At 39.7% G+C, this 25,965-nt stretch overlaps 2 protein-coding genes across 16 annotated transcripts in view; one reads left to right on the top strand and one right to left on the bottom strand.

The window, feature by feature from the left end:
* Nucleotides 1–9,538, bottom strand: part of epb41l2 (erythrocyte membrane protein band 4.1 like 2) — a 58,580-nt gene extending 49,042 nt beyond the window's left edge. For 12 of the 14 annotated variants that reach the window (XM_039781066.1, XM_039781065.1, XM_039781062.1 and 9 more), the window contains exon 1: nucleotides 7,577–7,728. The gene's annotated coding sequence lies outside the window, so the exon portion shown is untranslated. Of the gene's footprint in view, nucleotides 1–7,576; nucleotides 7,731–9,302 lie in introns of those variants that run through there. The other 2 variants (XM_039781056.1, XM_039781064.1) reach the window with 2 other exon arrangements.
* A 5,882-nt stretch (nucleotides 9,539–15,420) lies between these two features.
* The window catches only part of itpkb (inositol-trisphosphate 3-kinase B), a 28,777-nt gene continuing 18,232 nt past the window's right edge, over nucleotides 15,421–25,965 (top strand). Inside the window, exons 1-5 of one of the 2 annotated variants that reach the window (XM_039781069.1) lie at nucleotides 15,421–15,910; nucleotides 20,719–20,905; nucleotides 21,492–21,657; nucleotides 22,133–22,417; nucleotides 23,755–24,714. In XM_039781069.1, the coding sequence (XP_039637003.1) occupies nucleotides 20,859–20,905; nucleotides 21,492–21,657; nucleotides 22,133–22,417; nucleotides 23,755–24,714 (1,458 nt within the window). In that variant the 5' untranslated portion in view covers nucleotides 15,421–15,910; nucleotides 20,719–20,858. The remainder of the gene's footprint in view (nucleotides 15,911–20,718; nucleotides 20,906–21,491; nucleotides 21,658–22,132; nucleotides 22,418–23,754; nucleotides 24,715–25,965) is intronic. The other variant, XM_039781070.1, reaches the window with a different exon arrangement.

Consider the following 25,965-nt stretch of genomic DNA (forward strand, 5'->3'; position numbering starts at 1 on the left):
CACATGATGAATGACGTTAAAGGTATACTACGCAGTTTCCGTTTTTTTGTCAAACAGCTACCCCTACAGTCGCTGTGGAGTACTTTTATTTAACGTTACTGTCGTAAATACCACTCACGCAGCGCCGTCTCTGCACACACGGCCTGATCCCCCCCCTTCGGACTGGTCTTATTATCAACGATGGATGAATCAACAACTTCATAAAAACTGACATACAACAAGCAAGCGTAACAGACAAAACAGAACGCAAGCAAGTTTACTTGACATGTTGATAAAATGTCGGGAGTACAGTCTTCAAGTTGGCCTTATTAAAGTCTCCTGCGATTATGTGAACACCGTCGGGGTGGGCCTGCTGCTGTTCGTTTATGGTGTCCAGCAGGAGAGAGAGCGCTGTGTTTACATTGGCGTCGGGTGGAATATACCCCGCTGGTATGATCACTACTAATTGCTCTCTCGGTAGAAAAAAAAGGCCGGCATCTTACAGACGTACTCGAGATTAGGGGAACAGTGTTTATCTATAATTGTCCTGTTATTACACCAGTTCTCATGCACGTACATACAGAGCCCCCCCTCCTCTGCTCTTACCGGAGTCCTCAGTCCTGTCCCAGCGGAGCAGAGTGCGGCCTGTTAGCTGCATGCTAGCATCGGTGAAGCCAGGTTTCAGTGATAATCAAAACACAGCAGTCACGAACATATCGATTTCCAGCGAGTTGGAATTCCAAGTCGTCCGCTTATGCACAGGGATCCAACATGGCATCATGACTTTGCGTAAACATACACGCCACTTTCCTAAAGCCAAATTGCGTTATCTGTACGCATTTTGAGCTATCCACGTGTAGGTCTACGCTGTATACAGCAGACGTAAACATAAACTCCACGTGGCGTCGCCACATGGCGTCTTATCGCGAGAACGTGCCGTATTATCGCCACAAAAAAATAAATAAATAAAAAAAAAGGTTGGGTTTAGGAAAAGAACATTAGAAAGGCTTTAGTAACACAAAAGAAACGACAAAAACACAACGTGACCAACGGCACACGCTTAGGAAAACAATAAACGGTTGGGTTTAGGAAAGAAACATTGGGGAAGGCTTAAAAAATAAAACTGTTGAAAAACACCACACGCGGGACGCGATCCCGGCTCTCCTGGGTGAATCCCATCCGCCACCCCAACCAACCTCCCTCCGCGGACTTACGTCCTCTCATACTACTCCCTACGGCGAAAATTCACAAGTAATGTAGGTCAATGGCGGCCGAACTGGCGGCCACTTTATGAGATCAGTCTGAGGGATCTGGCATTGGAGAGATACAGGCTCGGTAGAGGTGGCTTGTGTGCTATGCTAGCCTTAGCATAACACCAGACCTGTGGCCCCGCTATTCCTCTCCCTCCTCCGTCTGTGTCGCCTCCTAGACCCGAAAACACTCCCCGGAGAGGCCGGCGGTCTCGCTATGTCGTCTGGGAGGTTGTGCGTATAATGAAAAGACACTCGAAATAGATATCTGGTGCTGGTCACCGATGTCCAAAAGGTTCTGGCGGGTGCAGCGGATGTTCGCAGAACCGATAGCAGTAAAGCAATTTGTGAGTCTCGCGAGATTTTGGCGGGGCGCCATCTCCCAAACCTGCTTTGCTGGTTTGGGCCAGCGGCGTGCCCCCTGCGTTGCTACCAGGATGATTCGCCCTACTACGAGTTCATTTACCATCAAAATTACTTTGAAGCTGTTATATTAAAAAGGTACAAATCTGGCATAGTGTGCCTGTAACGCATGAATGGTTAAATGAATGAAATGATTAAAAGAATCCTTCAGTCATCAATCAGTAAATGAGTGAATTTAAAATTTGTCACTATGTTCTATCATTTTACAGACAAACTGATTGATGGATTTAATAGTGGAAGCCCTTGGAGTTGGCTGTCAAAGCAGTTTTTAAGAGTACAGAATTTTGATTCATTTATTTTGACATTACAGTAGCTCCATTATCCCACTTTTGGTGTGCGTTTGCGGTCCTCTTATGGTCTTGTCACATAGAAATAAGCTTTCTAACCATCTCATCTTGATATTCTGAACTTGTGTCAAATACTATAAAAGGGATGTTGACATCAGATTATCAGTATAGCACAACATGATCTGTTTTTCTGCTGATATAAACCTCAGTGCCAACATTTCCTCCTGTTGCTCACAAAGATGTGGCCTTTAAAAGATGAAGGCTGTGCCCCGTCCTGCCATGCTCTGTTCAGCCCCTCTCTGGGAGAATGTGACCCTATGCTGATTAATCTGTTTTTAACTGCATTTGGCCCCCTGCCAAAGCCATGGGCCCACGCTCTCTCTCTGTTTTTTATTCTATCGCTTCTTTCAGAGCTGGTCACTTGCTGGTGAAGGCAGTCTGCCCTCTCTTTATGCGCCCCTCTCTGATGTAAAATGTTACCCTGCAACACAAGGATTTTCTAATCTCCTCTAATAGGCCCTCTTGTTAAACTAGAAAAATAGACTAATCTCCACAAACATATCTAACGCCATTTTTTTTTTTTATTTTTATTTTTATTTAAATATTGTTTTTTTTTTTTTTTTTTAAACAAAAATAAAAATATTTTTTTTTTTAACATTTTTTATTTTTTTTTTTTTTTTTTTTTTTTTTTTTTTTTTTTCCTTTTTTTAAACACACAACCACTTTTTTTTTTTTTTTTTTTTTTTTTTTTCTCCCCCCCCCTTTTTTTTTTTTTTTTTTTTTTTTTTTTTTTTTCAACCTTACCCTCTCTCACCCACCCTCCTTCCCTCACTGTCTCTGTGGCTGTAATAAGCTGAACATTGCAGTACAGTTTCCATTCATCCGTGCTGCTCTGATCTTCTCTGCATGAATGCCAGTCCTGTGGTGCCCGCTGGCCGAGCGGCTCTGAAAGCTAGAGGCTAACGGCCGCCGGTCACGGCTGACTGCTACACTGTAAAATATGTCCACCTTTAGTAATTGTTGTGAGGAGATGAATGCTTTGCATTGTGATTTGGACCTTGATAGACAAGAAGATGAAGATAAGATGTGCTAATAATCCACACTGTAATCAAATCTTATTGAGAAGGAAACCTGGGGGACAGCTTCAAGGACAATTAAGTTTCTCTGTATATGCTTCTTTTCTAAAAACACAGTCTGTACTCAATCCGATGTGACAGTAGGGTAGGGCTGGGCAATGTATCGATATTATATCGATATCGCGATATGAGACTAGATATCGTCTTAGATTTTGGATATCTTAATATCGTGATATGACATAAGTGTTGTCTTTTCCTGGTTTTAAAGGCTACATTAGAGTAAAGTGATGTACTTTTCTGAACTTACCAGACTGTTGTAGCTGTTCTATTAGTTGCCTTTTCCCCACTTAGACATTATGTCCACATTACTGATGATTATTTATCTAAACTCTAAGTGTGAAGATATTTTGATAAAGCACCAATTGTCAACCCTAGAATATCACCACAATATCTATATCGGGGTATTTGGTCAAGAATATCGTGATATCTGATTTTCTCCGTATCGCCCAGCTCTACGGTAGGACTATCTGTGTGTCAGAGTTGATGTGACGGGTCTTGCTCCTGTTGAACCGACAGGGTACACACACACACCCACACCCACACGTTCCCATAGCCTTTCCGAATGGTTAAGCAATATCTCTCACTCTCTGTCGCTCTCACTCAGTCTCTCGTTCTCCTCGTGTCCAACTCCTCTCACTTCCTCTCTGCTGTGTCTGTATTCCCACCTTTCTCCTTTTGTCACTCCATCTCTAGTTTCCTGTTTTTGTCTCTCTGCGTCTGTCCAACTTGCCCTTGCACCCCTCAGAGAGTGAGAGACAGACAAAAGTACAAACAGAGTACCGTACGTGCATTTTTAAGTTTTCCTTAAACCAATGCGGCAGTGTGACAACACATCGAAGTTATAAAATATGAAAATGAAAGAAGCGTGACTCAGTTATGCTGTCCCCGTAAGACAGTGACAAGCTAGTCGTTTCTTTCACAGCGCAAGCGAGATACCTACAGGAGACTGTTCCTAATTATTAATAGCTTACACCGTTTTCCAAGATTTTATCAATTCTTCTGATTCAATTTCTAGAGCTCTGACACCCAAGTTGTGCGACATTGGAAAGAACAAAGCCACTGTAAATACATACAAAAAAGAATTCCATAAAACACACAAATGTCAAAATGACCCAAAAACTAATGGTTTTGCCCAACAACTGCGGTATTGAGAGGGAGGAAAAAAAAAAAAGAAATCATGCACACATTCTGGCTAACCCAGACTTAGTTCCAGCTTCCTTTAATGAGCAGATTCTCCCACCAGAACAACCAATTAAGGCTTCTCATTAGTGGGTTGGACAGAGCCGCCACTGTTCTACACATCCTGAGAGTCTGAGAATGAACATGGCGCTGATGATCATAGATAAACTGTACACACGGTGACAGACGTGCTCACTGCTGGATTTCCCTAATAACCAAACCAAGAGTGCTTCCTTCTTAGGACTATGTTGAGTATTGAATATTTGTTTAATATCTGTTTTCATGATGGCTGTTTTGTGTATCCGCACCTTGACCACCCGAATTTCCCTATCTGGGATCAAGTTTACCTTGACCTCGAGTAGAAAATGTTCCTATGCATATTATTTGTTCTATGAGGCTGTATATGTATCATGAAAGCTTTAACACATATTGAGGTGGGTTTTCTTGTTCTTGATTCCAAGTGCACCTAACCTGTGTCGCTGTGCTAAACAACCTGAACACCTGTAACACAATATCACACAATAGCACTGCAGAAAATAATACCTTTGTGAAGCATTCAATGTTCAACTGCTGTTAAGACTTTGCAGAGAGAGGTGTATTAAATTAACACTTTGGTCATTTACGGGTCCTTGGTTTGTTTGTGCTGTTGTTGTACTGGATTATTTGTCTCCATTCTCAAACTGATCAGTGGGAACACATTCGTAACGCCAAAAGACCTAAGAATATTTGGATACAAACCTTAGAAAAGTCTGTTTGTTTGTTTGATATATATATATATATATATATATATATATATATATATATATATATATGCGCCTTAGTCAGTAATCCACACAGAACGAAGAAATTAATATTTAGCTGGCTGGCTGTGTGGCTAGATGGATGGATGGATGATGACTCGGTTATGTAACCTGTTCAATTCCACAGGGTTTCCACTGGGCTCTTAGAGAGGTTTACGTGGTACCGGGTATGTGCAGAAAGATTATAGTCCTGTCTCCATACTCAAACAAAAATAGAGATGGGTTAACATGGAGAGAGAAAAATAAATCACCTGTTGTATAGTTTATGTCCATCACATTAGAATAAATAGTTATGAAAAGTCAAACAGGGTCTACGGTCTTTAGACATACATCCTTGTGTATTTTGGAAGTCATAGGAGGAGAAATGTGACTTGGTGGTTGCTTTGTGCTCATTTTTCATGGAAAACATCCCAATGCAATTGTTACAATGACATACAATAAAGCATGAATAGACATGTTCCTAGAAGTCCCACATCCATCTCCACTGCCGATGACATTGTCCCTGCCCTGATGTCCTCCATTTCTGTCTAACCTACCTTCCTTTCCCTCGGGGGAGAAAAGACAAGGCGGCAGCAGGCACTAGAGCCGAGTTGTGCTGATTAAAATAATGAGTAGTTGGACACACACACACACACACACACACACACACACACACACACACACACACACACACACACACACACACACACACAGTTCAGAGACAGATCTAAGGGTGATTGTTAGAAGCATAGCCCTAATATTAGTCTGTCTGTGTTGTTCTCAGGCATGATAATGCTGCAGCACACATCAAACTCTGAATTACAAAAGCAGTTATCAGATAGTTTGTTTTAAAAGAGACAAATAGTTTGAGGAGTATCAAACTGCATTACATCTGACTGTGGCACCATGATTTAATTCCTCAAAATTGAATTATGTCGATGTAAATGATATGTTTGCCAATTGCCACTGACTTCTTACACGTCATCACAATCTAAAGCTCAGTCCAGTGTGTCTGCCAGTTTGTCGGCCAGCCTGCCTATTTGCCTGGTGACCTATTAGAAAACGTGTCATCTGTCAAACAAAGTATGACTTCTAATACTCTGCCGGGGAAATAAATATACACACATGTTAAGTACACACAGTTCTGTCTGCAGACAAATAGTGGTAAGAGTATGACAAGAAAGTAAGACAGAAACTGTGGTGGTGCAAAGGCAGACCTATTAAAATTGAAACCAATCTTAACTTGAGAGTTTGAAATCCATTTAAAAGCCATTAAAATAAATACTTCAGTGCAGACATGTTCCATACATGGTATGTTTAACATCATCTTCTAGTTACATGGTCAAATTAGAGCCAATTTGAGCCACTTATCAAGCAAAAACAGGTCAAACATCTTTTCTCAGTTTCATATCTTTATAAATTAAACAAACTAAAAGGCTTTACCACATCAGTTTCGGCTCTGATAAGTTGGTATGGGAGGTCCTCAACCTTTTTATTATCTTTAAAATAATCAATAAGGTACACAACAGACTAATTGTTAATGGACTAATACCATTCCACAAATACTGTTAATTCTTAATTCGGGTGGATGCTCTCTGAATATATCGGTTGCCACCGTCCCAACCTGGGACGAAACCCCTTTGGAATTCGTAGCCACATGGGACTGCCTTTCCCAGACATCTTTGCGAACCACTTTCCAGAATTAAACCATATCAAACGAATCCCTTCATAACAGTAAAAACGTGTTCCAGTGTTGCTAACGTTTCTGCTAAAAGAGGAAGCACTGCCTATACACAAGGAAACGGACACACGACAACGACAGGCAAAACGGCTTTAAATTAAATGTTGTCGTTGTTCGCGACAGCTTGATGCCTTCAAACAACCACCTACTAACGTTATTAACTCAGTCAGCGTTAAGAAACCGCTTCACGAATCGTCCCACAAAAACTGTGACGGATGTTTGAATGGTCTTCAAAACGTTAACGAGTGCGTTAGCATGATTAGAAGAAGAAACCGCCAACGTTAACTCGCCGTTAACGTGACATAGCAGTCACCTAGCTACACCAGGAAATACAACCACCAGCAGCAACGTACCGGGGGGTCTATTCATTTAGAAAATGGCTTTTAAGTAAACACGTAATTTACTTCTTTTTTTTTTTTTTTACCTAAGCTAACGTTAAGTGTCTCCACGAAACCTCTGATGCTAACCACATAAAAGCCATCCGAGCGAGATGAAGCGGGACATGAAAGTAGTTTAGATGATGTGAAGAAGATAGTCGCCATGAAAAGCATTATATCGAAGGTATGACTGCGACTCCAGATAGCGGATTTCAGTGGGAAGTGTGCGTTTTGCTTGACCATTTAAAAAAGACTGCTTCTGATTACTGTGGTTGTTAGTGCAGGTTGTGCACCTACCGTTACACCTAGCTACATACGGCAACAAAATCGACATTAAAAACGCTAAATACCCAAAAGGCATTGAAGCAGTCGCCAATGTATAGCTAAAATCACGTGATTTAAAAGGTGGTGAAATCAAACGTTACCTGTTGTGATTTTCAACGATGCGTGTGGGAAACTTCTCCAAATGTGGCCTCTCACTGTGTTCTCCTCCAAAAAAGTAACGTACGTCCCACTATCTCAGCCTCCAAAATCTCCACTACACACCGAAAATCTGGCCAGGGCTCAAAGCAGACGTATCCATCATCTTCATGACCCGCCCCATACAGTGAAAAAACATCTTTTAGCGGTATCTCATTGGCTCAGATAGGTCACTGTATTAGATCCTGAGATGTGATTGGTCGCCCGCACTGTCCATTCGCGTAGGGAGGGACGTTCGATGCAGTTATGGCAGTGCTAGCGTGGCAGCTCCCTCTAGAGGACGATTAGCCTCACTGCAATATGGTGATGCTATTGTGATCACACAAATTCAGAATTTTGAGACCACGTTGTAGTTACAATTGGAAAGGTGGATAACATTTTTTTTTTTTCAAATCAATCAATACATTTCTGGCCAGAAATAATGGAAAATTAATGGATCTTTGCCCTTTTGTTCAAGACATATTTCCTCTCAAACTTTTTTCAACTTTACTTGTATTATTTATTGATAGAAGTTGATGAAGCGCATCTCTTCTGCTTTGACTTTGCTAACCATTTTTTTTCTCAGCTAGTTCAGAAATTAAAAAAAATGTTTTTTAGCACATTTGCGAATAATATATTTATAATGTATTTATGTATATAATGCATTTGAGAAACAATGCAGTTCAGTGATATGAATATTAATGATTGGTTGTCAGCAGTGACTCCTTGATGAAGCTACATTTGGTAATTTGGTGTTCTGTAAATCACAGTATAGGAGGGTTTTAATTTCCGCCTTTAATGGACATGACAGATGAGAAAGGAGAGAAAAAGGGGGAAGACATGCAGGAAATCGTCACAGGTCGGAGTCAAAACCTGGACCTCTACATCGAGGAATAAACCTCTAAATATATGTGCGCCTGCTCTACCCACTGATCCAACCCGGCCACGAGGGTTTTAATTTCTGAGCACCAAGGAAATAAAAATATATGTACAAGGTATGAAATTGTTAGAAAATAGCAAGTGATGCTTAATCCGTGTTAAAAAGTCACACTTAAAATCTTTGATGATGATGGACACAATAATTGATTATTTGATTGTGTTGATCTACTTCTTCAACACTCAGTTACTCTTTCTCTTCTCAGCATATTCTTAATTTATTTGCAATGTGTATTATGGTTCGGATTAAGATGCTCACATGCAGTTTTCTAATTAATTAACGTGGAACACATGACAATTGAGCCATTGTGAGAGGCAGTTCATAGTATGTGGGTGTGAGGTGCTAGGCAGTTGCCACACATGTCATTATGTAAAACAAACACACATTTCTGAGTATCTTTCTGTTTAAGCTTTCTTAAGGCAAGACACACCTATGACTGTTTACTCATCACACAAACACACACACACACACACACACACCCAGATTAGAGAAGCTCAAGTAATTGGTTTATAGCGTAAGGCAGCGTGGAGATTTGACATCTACAAAAGAGGAGGAGTTAACAACCACATAAGAACAACATCAATGTATACTTGAGAAATACAAACAACTATAAGAGAAAGTTGAGTGAGTGGAATAGGCTACTAATAATACTAATTAAAATATGTTATCACAAATACTTTCAATAGAAAAAACAATTTGATTTTAAGCAGAAATAATAATTTCTTTGCAGGTAGGGTGTGTTTTAGTGAACTCACCATTAGTAGAGTAGCATGGATCCAGCAGAGCAGCACAGCAGGCCAGTAGAGTGTGCACACACAGGAATGGAGAGCAGGAATGGAGAGCAGAAAATCAGACATTTCTTTAAACACATCTACATTTAAGGCACATCTACATGTTTATTTTCTGAGCTGCATCTGCTACAGTTGTATTCCTCAGATTTAGTTGCATGAAATGCAATAACATTACACAGATACAAAAGGTTGTGCTGGCTGTTTTGTTACAGTTACACAATCCCTACATTATGAAGAAAAAAAAGTGACACAGCTGATTCCTGTCCACCCGTGACTCTAAGCATCCAGACCAGTCATGAGGAAAAAAGACAACACGCAGCAGATCTCCTCTCTGGTGTGACAGCAAACAGTCTGCTATCAGTCTAATTCTATTGACATAACATCCACATGTTAGGAGAGTGACAGGAAACACACCCACACTGGAACATTTAGTCACACAAATAATACAGGGCTGAGTGAATTAAGGTCTCCTCCCTCTGTTCTGTCCCTGAAGTCATTCACCCTTTGGCCTCACCGGTCCGTAAATTGAATTGCAATTTACCTAGAACGACGCACACAGAACAGCTTGACCTTTATCAGTCTCAGTTTGGATCATAATAAAATCAACACAGGGCGCCTAGAGGGTAATATCACACTGAAAAATGTGAAACCGTTTTCTAAAGCAAAACCTGAGAGAATATAGAAGACTTAAATCCCAATATATGAGTATGACTATATGTGAGTTTCTGATGGTTTTCTGGGTTCTCCTGCTTTTTTATTTTACCATCCATTCACAAGATATGACATTTAGAGCACTGATAAGGTTACAATAAAGACACTAGTGACAGAAATATAGAGCTACTCCTGCATGTTGTACCAAAGCTCTAATGGAATAAAAAAAAGTCAAGAAAGTCATAAAGGTGTACCTGCTTGTCAAAGGTCCCATATTGCAGAAATAGTTCCCACACTGAGATTAAGTCTTGACTCTACACCTAATCAGCCTGACCTTATCTTTTACCTAAGGTCTCTCTTCTCTCTCTCTCTCTCTCTCTCTCTGTCTCTCTCGCTCTATCCTCACACACAACAGTTACCTCTTTGCCTTATGCTGAACGCTTAGCCTCACAGTGTGGAACTGATCGACTTGCAGTGTCCTGGCTGTAAATCAACAGATCGTGCTAATGTCGATAAGCATTACAGATTTGGCTATCAGAAACACAGTGTCCTAGCCAGGGAGCTACAGTAGGCTAGCTGTGCGGTTTCTCATGCAGGCATGCCAGAAGCCAGTGCAGATTCTCTGGAGGATTAGTGGCGAGCCCTTCTGAGCGGGAATTACCCTGACACAGCCATCTGGACAGCAAAACATTGCCCACTGGACCAACTATAGTCCTGCCAAGTCTGTGTGCTGATGGAGCATTCACATTTTGCTCAGTCATTCTTCTACCCTGACCTGAGAACAGCAAAATCATTCAACTCTGCACCCTGGTTTAAGAAACTATCCATTCAGTGGGTACATAGAAATTAAATGCATGCTTAATTTTTTGCTATATTTTATGTTGATTGTAGCGAAAAGGTGAGTTATTTCATTTAAAGTTCAATATGTTTAATGTAGCACTCTTTCAAAGATTATAGTTAAATTATTCCTGATATGAGATATATATTTTATTTTACTATTACTATTGTGAAGGTGTGGCAAAGTGATTTCCAAAAGCTTCTTTTTACTCTGGGCAAATAATACCCATCCAAACCACAACATAACCACATGCATATTGTTATCTATTATATTCCTTCAGACACCGCAATGCTGGAAGAAACATATCCTGTTAATCATGTTCAACAGAAATAAACCGAAACTCTTGCCACATACCTTACCATAATGCAAAAACCACCATATGTGGTCAACAGTGAAGGAGATACTCTTTGCAGTTTTACTGTCAATAAACATCAAAACTGCAAACTAAGTGGTATTTTGTATAATCTTATGGATACAGCCAATGTCTGCGCTATTTTCTGAACTCAATTAATAAAAATATCATACTGCACTGTTGCCTGCAGTATGCTTGGATACAAAGACAAATGCACAAACACCCACCCTGAAGACCTGCACTCACTGTTAACCCCTGCACTACAAAATATAAACTAGTACAACACACATCACACTTATGTTACCTGACAACCAATTGATAATCAGCTAGAACAAGCTGCTTGACTGGGCTGAGCAGGACTCCACTTATCTCGCTCGCTCTATCTTCATGTGTGTATCACACAAATACTGAGACACTGAACAAATACACTCTCTCTCTCTCTCTCTAACCACCAGCTCCCTTCACCCCTCTCTCTCTTCCTCTTGCATGTCTTTGTGTTTGTTGTAACTCTAAACTGCCGATCAGGTGTCAGCTAAGGAAGAGAGAGAAGGAATGTAGTAAAGTGAAACAAACTGATGGACAGATAGATAAAGAATACAGTACATTGAGAGAAGAGTAGGCAATAAATATATATATAGAGAGAGAGCTTTTTGCAGGGGGCACCCATGGGTGGCACCTCTTTTTTTTACACTAAAAACTTATTCTTACATACAGCATATGTCATTTTGCCTGTGCTACAATAGTATTAATTTAATCGAAGGTTTCAGCTCTGTGTGTGTGTGTGTGTGTGTGTGTGTGTGTGTTTGTGTGATGAGTAAACAGTCATAGGTGTGTCTTGCCTTAAGAAAGCTTAAACACAAAGATACTCTAACTCTAAACTAAGTTTGTTTTGCATAATCACATGTGTGAGTATGGCAACTGCCTAACACCTTACACCCATATACTATGACCTGCCTCTCAAAATGTTCCATGTTAATTAGAAAACTGCATGTGAGCATCTTAATCCGAACCATAATACACATTGCAAATAAATTAAGCACTAACTCAAAAGGAAAGGAGTAACTTTGTGAGCGGTACTTGCTGTACAGATTGTGTCCTGGTACTGAATGCACTATAACAGACAGGCAGTGGTGGAAGAAGTGCTCAGAACTTCTACTTTAGTGAAAGTAGCAGTGCCACAGTGTAGAAATACTCTGTATTACAAGTAAAGTCATGCATTCAAAATTGTATTTGTATAAAAGCACAAAAGTATTAGCAGCACACTTCTCTTAAAGTGCCAAAAATTATAAATACTTGTTATGATTATCGATCCATTAATGTGCATATAATATTTGATGCCTACTCATACTACTATATATTTTATATGGTATTTGTAATTGTGTAATGTTGATCTTTAACTGGAAAACTTAATGAGTTACCACACTTTCTTTCTGTTTCCTCACATAACTTTTTAACTAAATTTTCCAAAAGCCCTGTGCAGTGGTAAAGAAGAGTAGTGGTGCAGCCTCACTGACAGCCTATAATACTGAGAGACCACTAGGGGACAGCAGCTCCTCTTTACATTACTAGGGTCTCATCTTCAGAATTAATGACAAAAAAAGGGGGGGGGGGGGAACAGCTTCAGTTTCACTGTATTTGGACAAAGTGTGATGAGTGTAAAGAATATAGTGAAGCAGATTATCTTTCAAAAAAATAAATAAATAAAGATTTGAATTTGTCTGTGAGAAGAGCCTTGTTTTCCTCAAGTGGTAGACCACTGGATGTGGCCTTGTTTTTGTTTTTTTTCATTCGTTCGCACTCGACACAAAGTCACACAGTCTTACTGAAGCCTTCCCAGAAAAATGTGAGGAATTTTGTGTATTTCATACTAAGAGAGCTGAGAGGAAACACGTCTCGGCCCAGCTAAATACTGTAGCTCATTATGCTTGTAGGAAACATGGACAAATGTCACAGGAATGTCTATGTTACTGACTTAAAATGGGATGGAATTCAATCTTAAGAACATTAATGTTAAATTAAAATTATTACTTTACGCTTCTTTGGCTGACGCACATAACTAAACTTCCATTTCATACATCACATTGTGAGAAGAAAAAAATATTATTCCCAATGCCTCAACATGTACATATATTTGTTCTGTCAAATATGAAAGTTGTGCAATGCTGTTTATTTCAGCTGGATGGTATTTCCAGTTGTACTTTACTTTAGCTTTTTATCCGTTTTATTCTAAATCATCTTAGATGTTGAGGAGGAGCTCTATAGATTCTTCCAGCAAACGGTAGTCCAGACTCTGCCCCCGCATGTCTCAGACAAACTTGATGAGAGTGTTTCCTATGACACTGGAAAGAATCTCATCCTCCAGTATCCATGGCAACTTCCACAACCAGGATTGAATCTTGATTCTGGGGTTTTAATATTTACTGTAGTTCCCTGAGGAGATTGCAGTGTGATACTTAGGCCTACTTGTCATCCTTTAAAAAAAAAAGGGCACTATTATACCAATCACTATTCCACATATCTACAGTACACACTATTGAAGAGGTGTGTCTATCCTTAAAGTGTTCCTTGAATCAGAGGACTGCATCCACACCTGTGGTCAACATTTCTCCACCCCTGATAAAAACAGCCTGGGCAAAGCCATAACTCACCCTCCTGAGTTATCCGATGGTGTACCAGGACCTCTTTGAGACCAAAGTCCCTTTATGTGGCCTTCCCAAACGATTTCCAGCCGTACTCTGTGTACAGATATTCATTTGTGGTCAAAAACACACACAGGTACCTAAGTTGTAACGACTTTTGCCTGCTTTAGTATCTTTTAAGTGCTATTTGCTACTTGTGCTATTAAAAGTGTTCTCTTTTTTACTTAAATCTTATGGTTTGGAAGTGAGCAGTTGATGACTAAACACATTCATTTATGTAATAATGTAATAATGACATCAATTGGGATATTAAAGGTATTAAAACAGGATTTTGACGCATTGCCACTCAGCAAGAAAGGCCCCATGACAACCCATAATTCACCCACACAGGTGTTTTCACTTATGGTGCCTGATTGGACCTTTCTCAAGACTGTGGGTTGTACAGACTGTCCTTGATTGACAGCTTCATAACGCTTTTCTCACCTCTAAAGGCGGGTCAATTTACGATGTTATCATCGTTATTGGTTAATTGACTTTTCTGACTAGAGGTCTAATTAGGAAGAGTAATCGAAAACCCCTGTGTGGGTGTGCAGAGCCTTTCCATTTAATCCCTTTACCACAAACTACATGCCCCATGTGAACCTGAGCCTTTATTATACTAGTGTAGTTGTATAGTCTAGTAGCTTTTAGTGCATGCTGTATAGTGTATAAAGAGTGATAATGTGAGGATCAGGTGTCGTCTTTTTATACATTCTTGCAGTTGTGATAAATACATTTACTTAACTACTGTACTGGTACTAGCTTTTCCACAACTTGCTACAACATTACATGGTGTTACATGTTAATGCATCGGTATTAATACTCCAATAACATAATAGGCTAACAGCCTTTCTACATAATGAGTAGGCCTACTTTTTGATTAGTCTACATTACATGCAAAAGTAAATTTAGCTGATAACCTACTTCTACTTGTAATGAAGTTTATTTATTTTATTTTTTTTACAAAGGGGAAGCAATATTGGTAGAAGTAGCCTACTCGGATCTGTTACTCAAATAAGCGAAGTAGCAATACTACAGTGTAAAAATACTTAGGCTACAAGTCCTTACAAGGCTACATTATTTTATTGGTAATATTACATTAGTATTAGCATCAAAATATGCTACCAAAAGTAGCCTAGACGTAGTCTAGGTTCTACTCATTTTGCAGAACTGTCATATCACTGGATAAGTATAGCCTTCCCTAATTAGTGAAGTTGATGCATTAATGTGTAATGTAGGCCTACTTATCTACCTGAAAAGTAGGCCTTACATAATGCAAGTCTGGAGCATCTCTATCATTGTTAATGGGCAGTTAAAGTAGTATTTTCACTTGTTTTAGTGCTGGCCCTTCCTCGCGCGCTTGTACATACATTACGTTTATCTGAGGGCTTCCCTGTAGCCTGTACTGCACGTGCGTGTACAGACTTGCAACTTCAAACTTTTCAGTTTTCTATCGTTTAAAAAAAAAAAAAAAAAAAAAGAGAGAAAAAAAAAAAAAAAAAAAAAAAAAAAAAAAAAAAAAAAAAAGAGAGAGAGAGGCTGTCTAGTCGCTTCCGGCTTCAAACTCGCAGACAAACAGCGCTTTACTACGAACACCGAGGTGTCGAGCTGCACGCGTGACAACAGAAACCTCCCAAGAAAACTATGTATCCTGAGCGCAAACTGTGAGAGGACTCCGCTGGTCGGTACGAGATGCTTTAAAGTTCTCCTGAAATAACCACAGAGACAAAGACATTTTGAAATATACTTCTTTTGCTGTGGAGGAGGATGTTTTGGTAAAAAAAAAAAAAAAAAAAGGCGAAGAGCGAGAAAGGACCGGCGGCAGCGTCGAACAAGTTCGTTTATGGAAGAAACCAATAACGCAACACAAGAGGAGCAGATGAGAAGTTGTTTTGGTGCACAAGGAGCCGTATCTTTGTATGTGTTGTGTTCCAAGTGTCAGACACACAGACAGAGAAGAGTCATCCTCGGCTTGTTGGTATCTGGCTGTAACATTACTCAGACCAATAAAAGTGTCTCGGAGAAGCCTTGGAGAGGACGGTGCAGCGCTGAGGTAAGATAACACAGAGCCTGCTGTCATGTCAGGACCTCCATCTGCGGAGATTATTGTTGTTGGAGAGGGTTTATTACACTTGAATACACCCACCTCTAGTGTAGATGCAGAGGTAAAAGTGGAAGTTATCAGGATTGTAGGCCTACTTATCCGTTCAGTGGTGGGGAAATGTGGAAACCAAACAATTTCAGTATAATTTGATCCTGTATCTCCCATTTTTAATTAAACGGGTGTCCTACTTCAAAAGTAGGCTATGTCTTCTTCTGGAGTCTTATGGATTTACTTCTTGATATATGTTTTGTGATGACAGATGAACTCATTTTTAAATTACATTTGCTTTCCAATGTAATATAGCACTAGCCTATAAATAAAACTGTGTATATATATATATATATATATATTTCAACCATAATATGGCTAAGATAAGGTTGGACATGATTTTATGCCATCTGAATCAAGAATTGAATCATCTTATCAAAGCCGGATCATTTCAAATATCTTACCAAATCCATGTAGCTTTCAACAACTGTATGTTACAAAAGTTATTTATGCTAAAGAACTGAAATTTAAATATTCACATCCAAATATCTGAAACTCAGGTTTTTCCATATTTTGTACAAAGTTGCTCTTCGGCTAAACAATATTATTTTCTTGTACATCACTATTTATTCATAAAAAAATAAAAATAAAAAAACAACAACATATTTGTCAGACCTGGGGCTTAATTCATGATTGTACTATCTTGCGACCAGATGCAAAATGGGACCAGCAATGGGAATCCAGCGTTACATTATATTAGCATTAGCTCATTAGACTTTATTATTGATCAGTCTGCCAATTCTTTTCTCCATGAATCGATGAATTTTTCGGTCTATAAAATGTCTGATAATAGTGAATAATGGTCATCACATTTTTCCAAAAGTCAGTTTATTTGATCCAAAACCCAAAGATATTCAGTTAACATTCCTATCAGAGAAAAACAGCAAATGCTCATATTGGATAAGATGGAACTGTCAATTTGGTGCTTAGAAAATTACTTCAACGATTAATCAGTTATCAAAATGGTGGCTGATAAATTTTTTTGTCAATCGACTAATTGATTAATCGACCAAATGGTTTATGCTCTAGATATCCCTACTTTTGTTTAGGTCCCCCTCAATGTCCTCCTGATGCCTTTTCTCCTTCTGGGAACCATTGAACTTTAAGTGGAGTTCTCTGCTTTGAGTATTCCATCTGCTAGGAGAAGGTCTATTGTGGCATTATTAAAGATCGCAATATTGATTGTGGTATAGTAAATTATCTAGATACCCCACAGGGGAAATGTGGATTAAATAACAGATATCAATGTGTGTTTTTGGCCAATCTTTGAGTTAAATACCCAACATTAATGCAAAAATCATATCAAAAAATCTAAATTAGTCCTGCTCATTGATGTGTAGCATTGCCCACGATGATCTAATACACCCAGATAAATAAAATAGAGTTAAATAGTATAAACAGTATGGCAAAATATCTGTGTATATCAACTCATTGTATTATACTGCCATATTGCCCTATCCTGCCTGCCATCTGCTTTTCAATTTCAACAATCAGCATCAGCATCTTTAAAACTTTTTCTCCGCTGAGTTGCTTTTAGCATTCTGTACGTGGGTTTGTTGCCCACTTGTGTAGGCAAGTGGACAGTTTGAATACTCATGCAGTCCCACTCAATCTGACATTAGGCCGCGATGTGAAACACAGACAGCACTCGGAGGTAGTTTACATGTGCGGTTATATCAGACTCATCGCAACCAGTATTTGTTGTTTAAATTTTAGAGTGCTAATGGCTGTATTTTTTTTATGATCATTATGGCATATCAGCACAGTACAAAGCCATGGTCCGAGCCGTGGGTTGCTTCACTATCCTGCTTCACGGCTGTTGTTAATTGGTACTAATATGATATCCTAAAATGTTTGGAATGTTAACATAGTGATGGGTACTCTAGCATTCTGCTGAATCTTTTATCCCAAGATATATACTGAATTTGTTTTTAAGCTAGGGTGCAGTGGATGTCCTCTACGGTGAAGGCATTTGGTCTTACGAAGCAACTTTAAATGATGGATTGACCAAGAACTGAATCAACACAGACTTTAAAAATCTTTTTTTTGTACCTTTCTATACTTTAATAACGAATGAAACCTTGTTGAGCCCAGCGGGGGAATCTGACCTTTTGGCAAGCACAGAATTCAGAGAAGCCGAGCCAGAGCTGTCCTTTAGTGCAAAGAAGAATAAAAAGTCTTTGGGATTCAGCTAACCATGCACAACATGCAGTGTGAAAATGGTTTTTGATGCCCAGTGCTGCTTCATTACAGAAACTGAACCGTTTCACTGAAAGTAAATCCGCTACTTCTACATGAAAGATTCAGAATAGACAGCTGCACCAAAATAGCCTATAAACACCTCTCCTTCCCTCCTCGCTCTTCTTTCTCTCTGTCTCTCTCTCTTTGTCCCTGTCTTGCACGGTCTCCTTTCCTCACTCTTTCTCTCTCTCTTAATCTACTCTAGGCCTGAATCGTGTTGTTTTCACTGAAACTTAGGGGAAGTTAGTGTCCAATAAGCAGATAGAAGTGATTATACAGTGTGAAAAAAGGCTGCACTGGTGGCTGGTAAACTACTTTAGAGACCAGCCATTAAGATTGTTTCCTGCCTCTAACTGCGTCACTCCCCAACAAGGAAATCCCATGTTTACCCCGTAGTTCATGACCTGATGTCTTAACCTATCTGGAATCTAAACACATCCCAAGGCATTTTTTGGCAGCTCAGCACATGATAAGAATGCTGGTATACTTGAATGAGCCCCTGAACTGGACTGAAAAGCATTTGTTTGTTCTGCAAGACAGAAGTGTTTACATGGTGTGGCAAAAAATATACAACGTGTTTCTCTTCAACATGCGTATCCCATTTCACTGCCAGTGTACTGAAGTATGAAAGAAAAAAATATCTGATATCTGTTTTTAATTCTCATTCTTAATTCCTGTATAAAATGATGACTTATGAAATTTCATAATAAAAAAATGATTTGCGTGTAGTCCAGACATGTTGTTTCTTGTTCATGCTTATCTGACGTTATACAAAGCAGACTGTAAGTCAGCCAACTCTGCATCATCACTCTGTCTGAAGCAAATACAAATACAACTCTCGTTGTGGACAATAATCTTTGACTGTCTAAGTTGAAACACAATCCGCAAATGTGCCATTGGGAAATTGCAAGTGTTGCCTAGTTTGACCACTGTTGCCTAGTTTGACCACTGTGCATCAAATACCAGTTGCACAGTGACGATTCTTTGCGTAGCTTATTTTAGTTGTTGTCACTACCAGTTTTAAGCAGGACATGATACTACAACCGGCTGCTCTGTTCAGAGTGTAAACATAACCACATAAAGCACTGCAATGATGATTGTGCGAACTGTGTTGCGCTGTATTGTGTAAGTGGAGCCCAAGTGTGTCCATCTAATTTACTCTGCAAATAGAAGATTGTAGAGTAGTTTACCTTCCGACCGATCGTGATTTAGGAGCTAAAAAGACGGCTTTTGGTTCCTCAAAGCCTGTTTCTTACAAAGAGTACTAGCCCCCTGCACTGTTGCACAGCTAAAAAAGGAAAGCACAGTACTTGATTTATTCTTAAAATCTAACTTAACTCTTTTTTTTTTTAGTAAATGATATGTTTCTGTCTCATTACAAGCACGGAACAACCTCATTTTCAATTGAAAACGTAACAAACATAACACAGCATTAGTCTCCTGTGATATGATAATTACTTACAATTTCTTTAAACAATCTTGATAAATCTGAATACAAGACCAAAACCATGTCTTTTTCCGTGCTACTTCAGTGACCCTGGGTGTCTCTACATGTATTTATCTGCGTTGGGGAGATTCCGCAGCTGAACTTTTGCCCTTTCTGTATGTTTTTCTTACTCGCTAGCTTTCTTTTACCATCTGTGTTTAATTTTGCTGCCACTTTTTTATCTGTATTTGCCTCTCTCTCTACCTCCTGCCCTTTCTCATTTTCCCTTTCGGCATGTTTCTCTATATTTCCATCTTTTTGCCCTTTTCCATGTGCCTCCCTCATTTTCTCCCTGAAAGAATGTTACCTTAAAGAAGCAAATTTCAAACAGACAGTGTGGTGCCGCAGGGAGCACATTATTGTCACAGTTTGGTCAACCTGAACTTTGGCCATCGTGTTGCTGCTCCTTTTAGAACAAAGACGAGTTGGGTACAGCTATGAAACAAGAGCACAGAAAGGTTTATACAATTAAATATATGGAACTCTAAGATGGTTTTTAAAAGACATTCTGGTGTTGATTTCCTAGTTGCATAATTTCGAGAGGAGGATTGTACTAACATTGTAATAAAACAGCTGTTTGATTCAAATAAGCATTATAAAAATCTCAGTTTCTATCAAACATTAACAGGAGAAGAGGCAAATTATTTCCAGTGATGTCCCTTACTAATTTTCTTCCAATATTATCTGATCCCCTTTCACTTTCTCTCTTTTATTTAGTTTTAATCCCAGCAGGAACAATGATATCATTTATTCCGAGTTAACAACAGGACTACATGAATAATCTTCTTTGTCCATGACGCAGTTAGGGATGGCTTTCCAGGAATGGAAAATTTCATTTCCAGTGTCTGTCCTTTTTGAAAAAGGGCTCTTTAGATTTTTCTTCCAAAAGAATGTTTCTGATTTTGATACTTATCCTTTGATATTTCTTTTTTTTTATAATTCAAAAGACTGACTTTTTTATTTATTTTTGTGGTGGGTGCAGATTTTCTCGTAGTGTGGAGCTGCAGCTGCTGACTGAATGCAGAGGAAACACTGAAAGCTGTTCTCCAGGCCTCCCTGCAGCTTCAGGGGAGATTGTCAGATGTGTACCCAGCACTCAAAGCCCCTGGTCTGGCCACGGGGATGGCAGCCTCTGCCCTGAACCTGAATGGCCTTGGAGTCATGAACAGGTCAGAGCTTTTTTTCTTTTACAGTGTATGCTACATTTTTGGCTTTTATTGTTTAAGACTACGTTGCTTTTTTGGAGAGTTGTAACGGAAATGCACACTTAAAACATGTTTGGTTAGTATGGTTTGTTGCAGTTGATAACCTGTTTGACTGGACTGGTAAGATTACTTTTTATTTAAAATACATTGTGAAACAATTGATAAAGCCATTCTGCAAGATTTTAATGATTTACAGGAAAATATTGTATGCATAAAATATCCCTCTAATCAGCAAGCAATTTCTTTTTTTTATCTTTAATCTAAGCTTTTGGAGCTTCACACTATGAATGTATGATGTTAGGATCAGTTGTCAGATTACAGGTTAATGTAATTACTTTTCTGTCCTCATGCTTAGACATGTTGTTACGTTATGTGATACTAACATTATTTAAGTTTTCAATATATAACTTACTACAGTATGACATTTCTGGGTGTATTTTTTCTGTGAAGAAGCACCAAAAGGCAACATTTACTGTGTAATACAATAGTTATAGTCTACTGTAGCTACACACAAACCAACCAACCCTCTCCTTTCCTTTCCTCTCCACAGCAGTAATCAGTTTCACACTCAACCAGGCTCCTCTAGTACCACCTCTCGAACTAGAACCAGTCCGGTCGGTCGACCTGTGCTGCCAGTTCCAGATCGGGGCACCTACTGTCAGTTACTGGGCGGGGGAACGCCGGGTGGAAGTATCTACAGCCCAACCAGCCCTAAGGTATCTCAACTGCCACATCCAACCTGAGAGAGCTAAATCTGAAAACACTAGTTATGTGTTTTTTCCTTATTGTTTTCCATGTCAACACTATATTTTTTTTTTTACTGGGTAAATTACTGCACTTTACTGACATATTACTCCAGCAGCTATAACACAAAATCTTCAGAGAAAATTCTCCTGATGGTCCCAATCATCCCAATCTGTCTTTTCCTTTCACGCCCCTCAAGCTTGGAATGAGCTGCAAGGCATACTGAACCTGTTCTTACAGAACAAAGTTATTGCTTTCAACAGGTGCCATTATTTGCCATGATTCCCATGAAAAATAAGTAACTGCTTTTGGTTGTGTTGGTAGTTTTTGCAAGTTGTTGCCAAATAACTGCAGACCATTTTCTCTCAACTGGAATATTAACATAAATTGATATTAATGAGTAGTTTTTGGAGCCCCCTTAATCCCATGTTGTGCGTCTGCTCCTAGACGAGCCCTCGAACTCTGGGTCCAGCCTTTGTCTTCCCTCCTTCATCCTCCCTTTCCCCCAGCCCCACCCCTCGTGCTCGCTCCCCCTCCCCGCGAAGCCCGGAGCTCCTAGGAGTTAATGTGGGCCAGCGGGTCCGACGACTGAGCTCGCCCGGCGCTGAGGAGAGAGGGGAAGGAGAAGGGCAGGAGGAGAGGGTAGGAGAGACGGGAGGAGGAGAGAGGCGAGAGGAAAGGAGACGCCAGGCACAGCTGCTGCAGATACACAGAGAGCTGCAGAACGTTGAGGTGATTTCACATGTGCTTCTCTGCTTTGTTTATTTAACTATGGCTCTGTCTTAACCACTACATCTATCCCTCTCTGTCTTTATCTAGGAATGCAATACTTAAGCAATATAGAGCAATGTATTCAAGCTCTGAAGAATTTACGCCTTCATTTAAATTGGCTGGGCAAGTCAGAACAATGGCAGTAAGAACTACTCTCACCCTTCTTTGGTGATTCCGAAATGCTACAGTCAAGCCGCCTATACACTATAGGCGGCAAAACTGCTTTGCGCCGGCCTTTCATTGATTTCCTATGGGGAGGGCGGTGCTGCCCAACTATGCACTGCGCTGCCCCTGGCGTCGCGTACCGCTCGGATTTGCCGCTTTGTGCTTCGCTCAAAGTTCAAATTATTTCAACTTTGACCTAGTTGTTGCTGACCTTTTCGAAAGCAATGGGAAAAAGCTTCCTTGCCACCCTTGATGACGAATACTGCTCTCTGCCCCTTGCTCTGCGCCCTACCTAGCGGTGCACAGAGAGCAAATCACTTATCATGTGTAGATGGCATTACTCAATCTTTGAAAGCTTAGCACAAGAAAAATTGGTAAACCACACAAGTGTTTGGACTGATGCTCATACAGTATTCATCTTTTTCTTTTATGTTTTTACGATAAGAAAGATGGAAAATTGGACTTCCAATCTGTCATAATGAGAATGGGCTTGTATTTTGATATTTTTATCTTAAAGAATGTTTTTCAGTTTCATACTGTTTCATGCTTACTCTAATTCATTTGAGCTTTTTCTACCATCATCATCCATCATGCCTAAACTCAGAAAATAATAAACTCAAGTAATTGAGTTTGATGCCATGTGACTTTTGTTTTGCTTTGGAATTTTTGTAAAATGTAAATTAGTGCATTGGTTAAGATAACGATAGACAGGTTTAGTATCAATACAGACTACTTGGTAATAAAATTGTGATATGATCAATATACAGTATAGTGCATTACAACACTGCGTTATCTATTTAGTTTCATATTTGTACACTTGTTCTTCTTTGTATTTAGTTGAAATCAATGCACATTTGCAGACTGCATACAGCCTCACATCGAATGTGTAGATACCAACAGTTCAGTCTGTTTAATGCCAAATATTGGAAATCTCCAAAGTTGTTTTTAATTTTCTTAATATTGGTAGTATTACCAATATTAGTATTAGGTGATGACTTTCTGCCTCACACCAGTGCACCTATGAAATGAACCAAATATGAAAAAAAATGCATCAAAGTAAATGTGTATACAGTTAGACCAAGGAAACCATACTGTAGCTGCATTTAGACTGTTATTTTCTCTGTGTATTCCAGGTCAGGGGAAAAGTGGGCATTTTCGAGGCCCACATTTCCGGAATTCGTGCCCAAGTGCTAAACACTGAGCTCCAGCGCAGCCCTCGATCTCCAAGACGATCGACTAGCCAAACCCCTTCCCATCCCAGCCAGCAAAACACAGCCCTTGAATGCCCAATGACCCACCCGCAAGAGAGTAAAGTTACCTCTGTTGTCCAAAATGGAAGAGAAAGGGAGGAAGACACAATGGAAGGAGAAAGGAGAGAAGGAGGAAGTAAAGATGATGAGAAGGACAACAGTGCTACTAAAACCAACACTGAAAACAAGACACTGATTGGTCAAAATGGCCGCCATTCAGAAACAACAATGCAAACTTCCTTAGTAGACGGAGCGTTTGTCGTTCCAGGTTCCCTTGAGACATTAAACCCAGATGCAACAACAGACAGAGAGAAAAAAGAAGGAGAAAAAGACAGAGGGGAGGTAGAGAACACACAAATGTCGGGAGACGAAAGAGAACAGACAGAGAGAGAAGTGAGAGATGAGAAAGAGGACCGGTCATGTCTTGAGATGCTGCTTCAGACAGAGACTAACAGGTTGGAGGTTAACCCAGAAACAAATGCTTTTCCTCGGGCGCAAAGCAGTGAGAGAACCCCTTGTTTGCTGGACACCGATCACACCTCCAACCACTCTCCCTCCATCCCTGCAGTCATAATAACTGACCACGGTTTGGAAAGCCAGCCGCAAAATTATTCTGAAGGCCCTGGCTCAGACCAGGGACTAGGTTGCACCTCAAGCCCCAGTTCTAGCCCTGCGTTTGGGACAAACTCCTCCACCCGCTCCCTCAGGAAGCTGTCGTCCTCCTCTGCCTCCTCGGCCGGTTTCTCCTCGTCTTGGGAAGAGTCGGAAGAGGATATTTCTAGTGATACAGAGAAAGGAGAGCAGCTTCTCAACCCTGCAGTCCTCACTTCTCAACAGAGAGCAGTAAGTAGAGCCAAGTGAGTGTGCCTGCTAGTGTGTGTGTGTGTGTGTGTGTGTGTGTGTGTGTGTGTGTGTGTGTGTGTGTGTGTGTGAGTGTGCATGTATCTACAACCTACTTGCAATTCAGTAGACTTTTTGTAGTTTTAAATGGCAATGACCTTTGGAATCTGCATTAGCCTAGATTCCCAAATATCATTCACACAGGAAAAGTCAGAGAAATAGATTATCTGGGAAAGTCAGGGGATAACTGAGGTTTTTGTCACTTCACAGGAATATACCAACATATTCTTAGCCATGCAACGACACGGCTCTAGGAATGGAAATGTCGGTGCAGACTAAAATGTACAGTATCTGTATCTCAACAACTATCTGATGGATTGCCATGACATTTTGGATTGGCATGACATTTTGTATAGATATGCTTGGTCCCCAGAGCATGAAACCTAATGACTTTGGTAATCCCGTGACCTTTCCTCTAGCGCCACCAGCAGGGGAAACATTTTACTTATCCTTTGAAATATCATATAACAATATAACATCTATTACATTAGATTGTAGTAGATTAGTGCAAAATTTGGTACAGTACTAATTACTGTAGCTAATGTTAGTATGCTAACACGCTAAACTAAGATGGTAGACATGGTACTAGGGCTGGGCGATATGGAGAAATCAAATATCACGATATTTTTGACCAAATACCTCGATATCGATACCACAACGATATTGTAGTGTTGATTATTGGTGCTTTCACAGAATATTTACACAATGAGATTTTTGATAAATAATCATCAGTAATGTGGATATAATGACTAAGTGGGTAAAGGAAAATAAGCAGTTACAACAGTCTGGTAAGTTCAGAAAAAGACATCACTTTACTGTAATGCAGCCTTTAAAACCAGGAAAAGACAACACTTATGCCATATTACGATATTATGATATCCAAAATCTAAGACGATATCTAGTCTCATCACAATATCGATATAATATCGATATATTGCCCAGCTCTACATGGTACTTGATAAACATCAGCATGTTAGCATTGTCATTGTTAGCATGTTAACATGCTGATGTTAGCATTAAGCTCAAATCCCCTATACATGCTCACAAAGCTGTTATATGGCTGTGGACTCTGGTTTCATATTCATTGCATCCATTTATTGCATTCACAGTTTTCAGATGCTACATTGTATAGTTTTTACAGCAAGTTCAGCTGTATTGGAAAACAGACAGGAACACATTTTTTAGGTCACAGAA

This window comes from Perca fluviatilis, chromosome 18 (assembly GCF_010015445.1).
Source record: "Perca fluviatilis chromosome 18, GENO_Pfluv_1.0, whole genome shotgun sequence".
Lineage (NCBI taxonomy): Eukaryota > Metazoa > Chordata > Actinopteri > Perciformes > Percidae > Perca > Perca fluviatilis.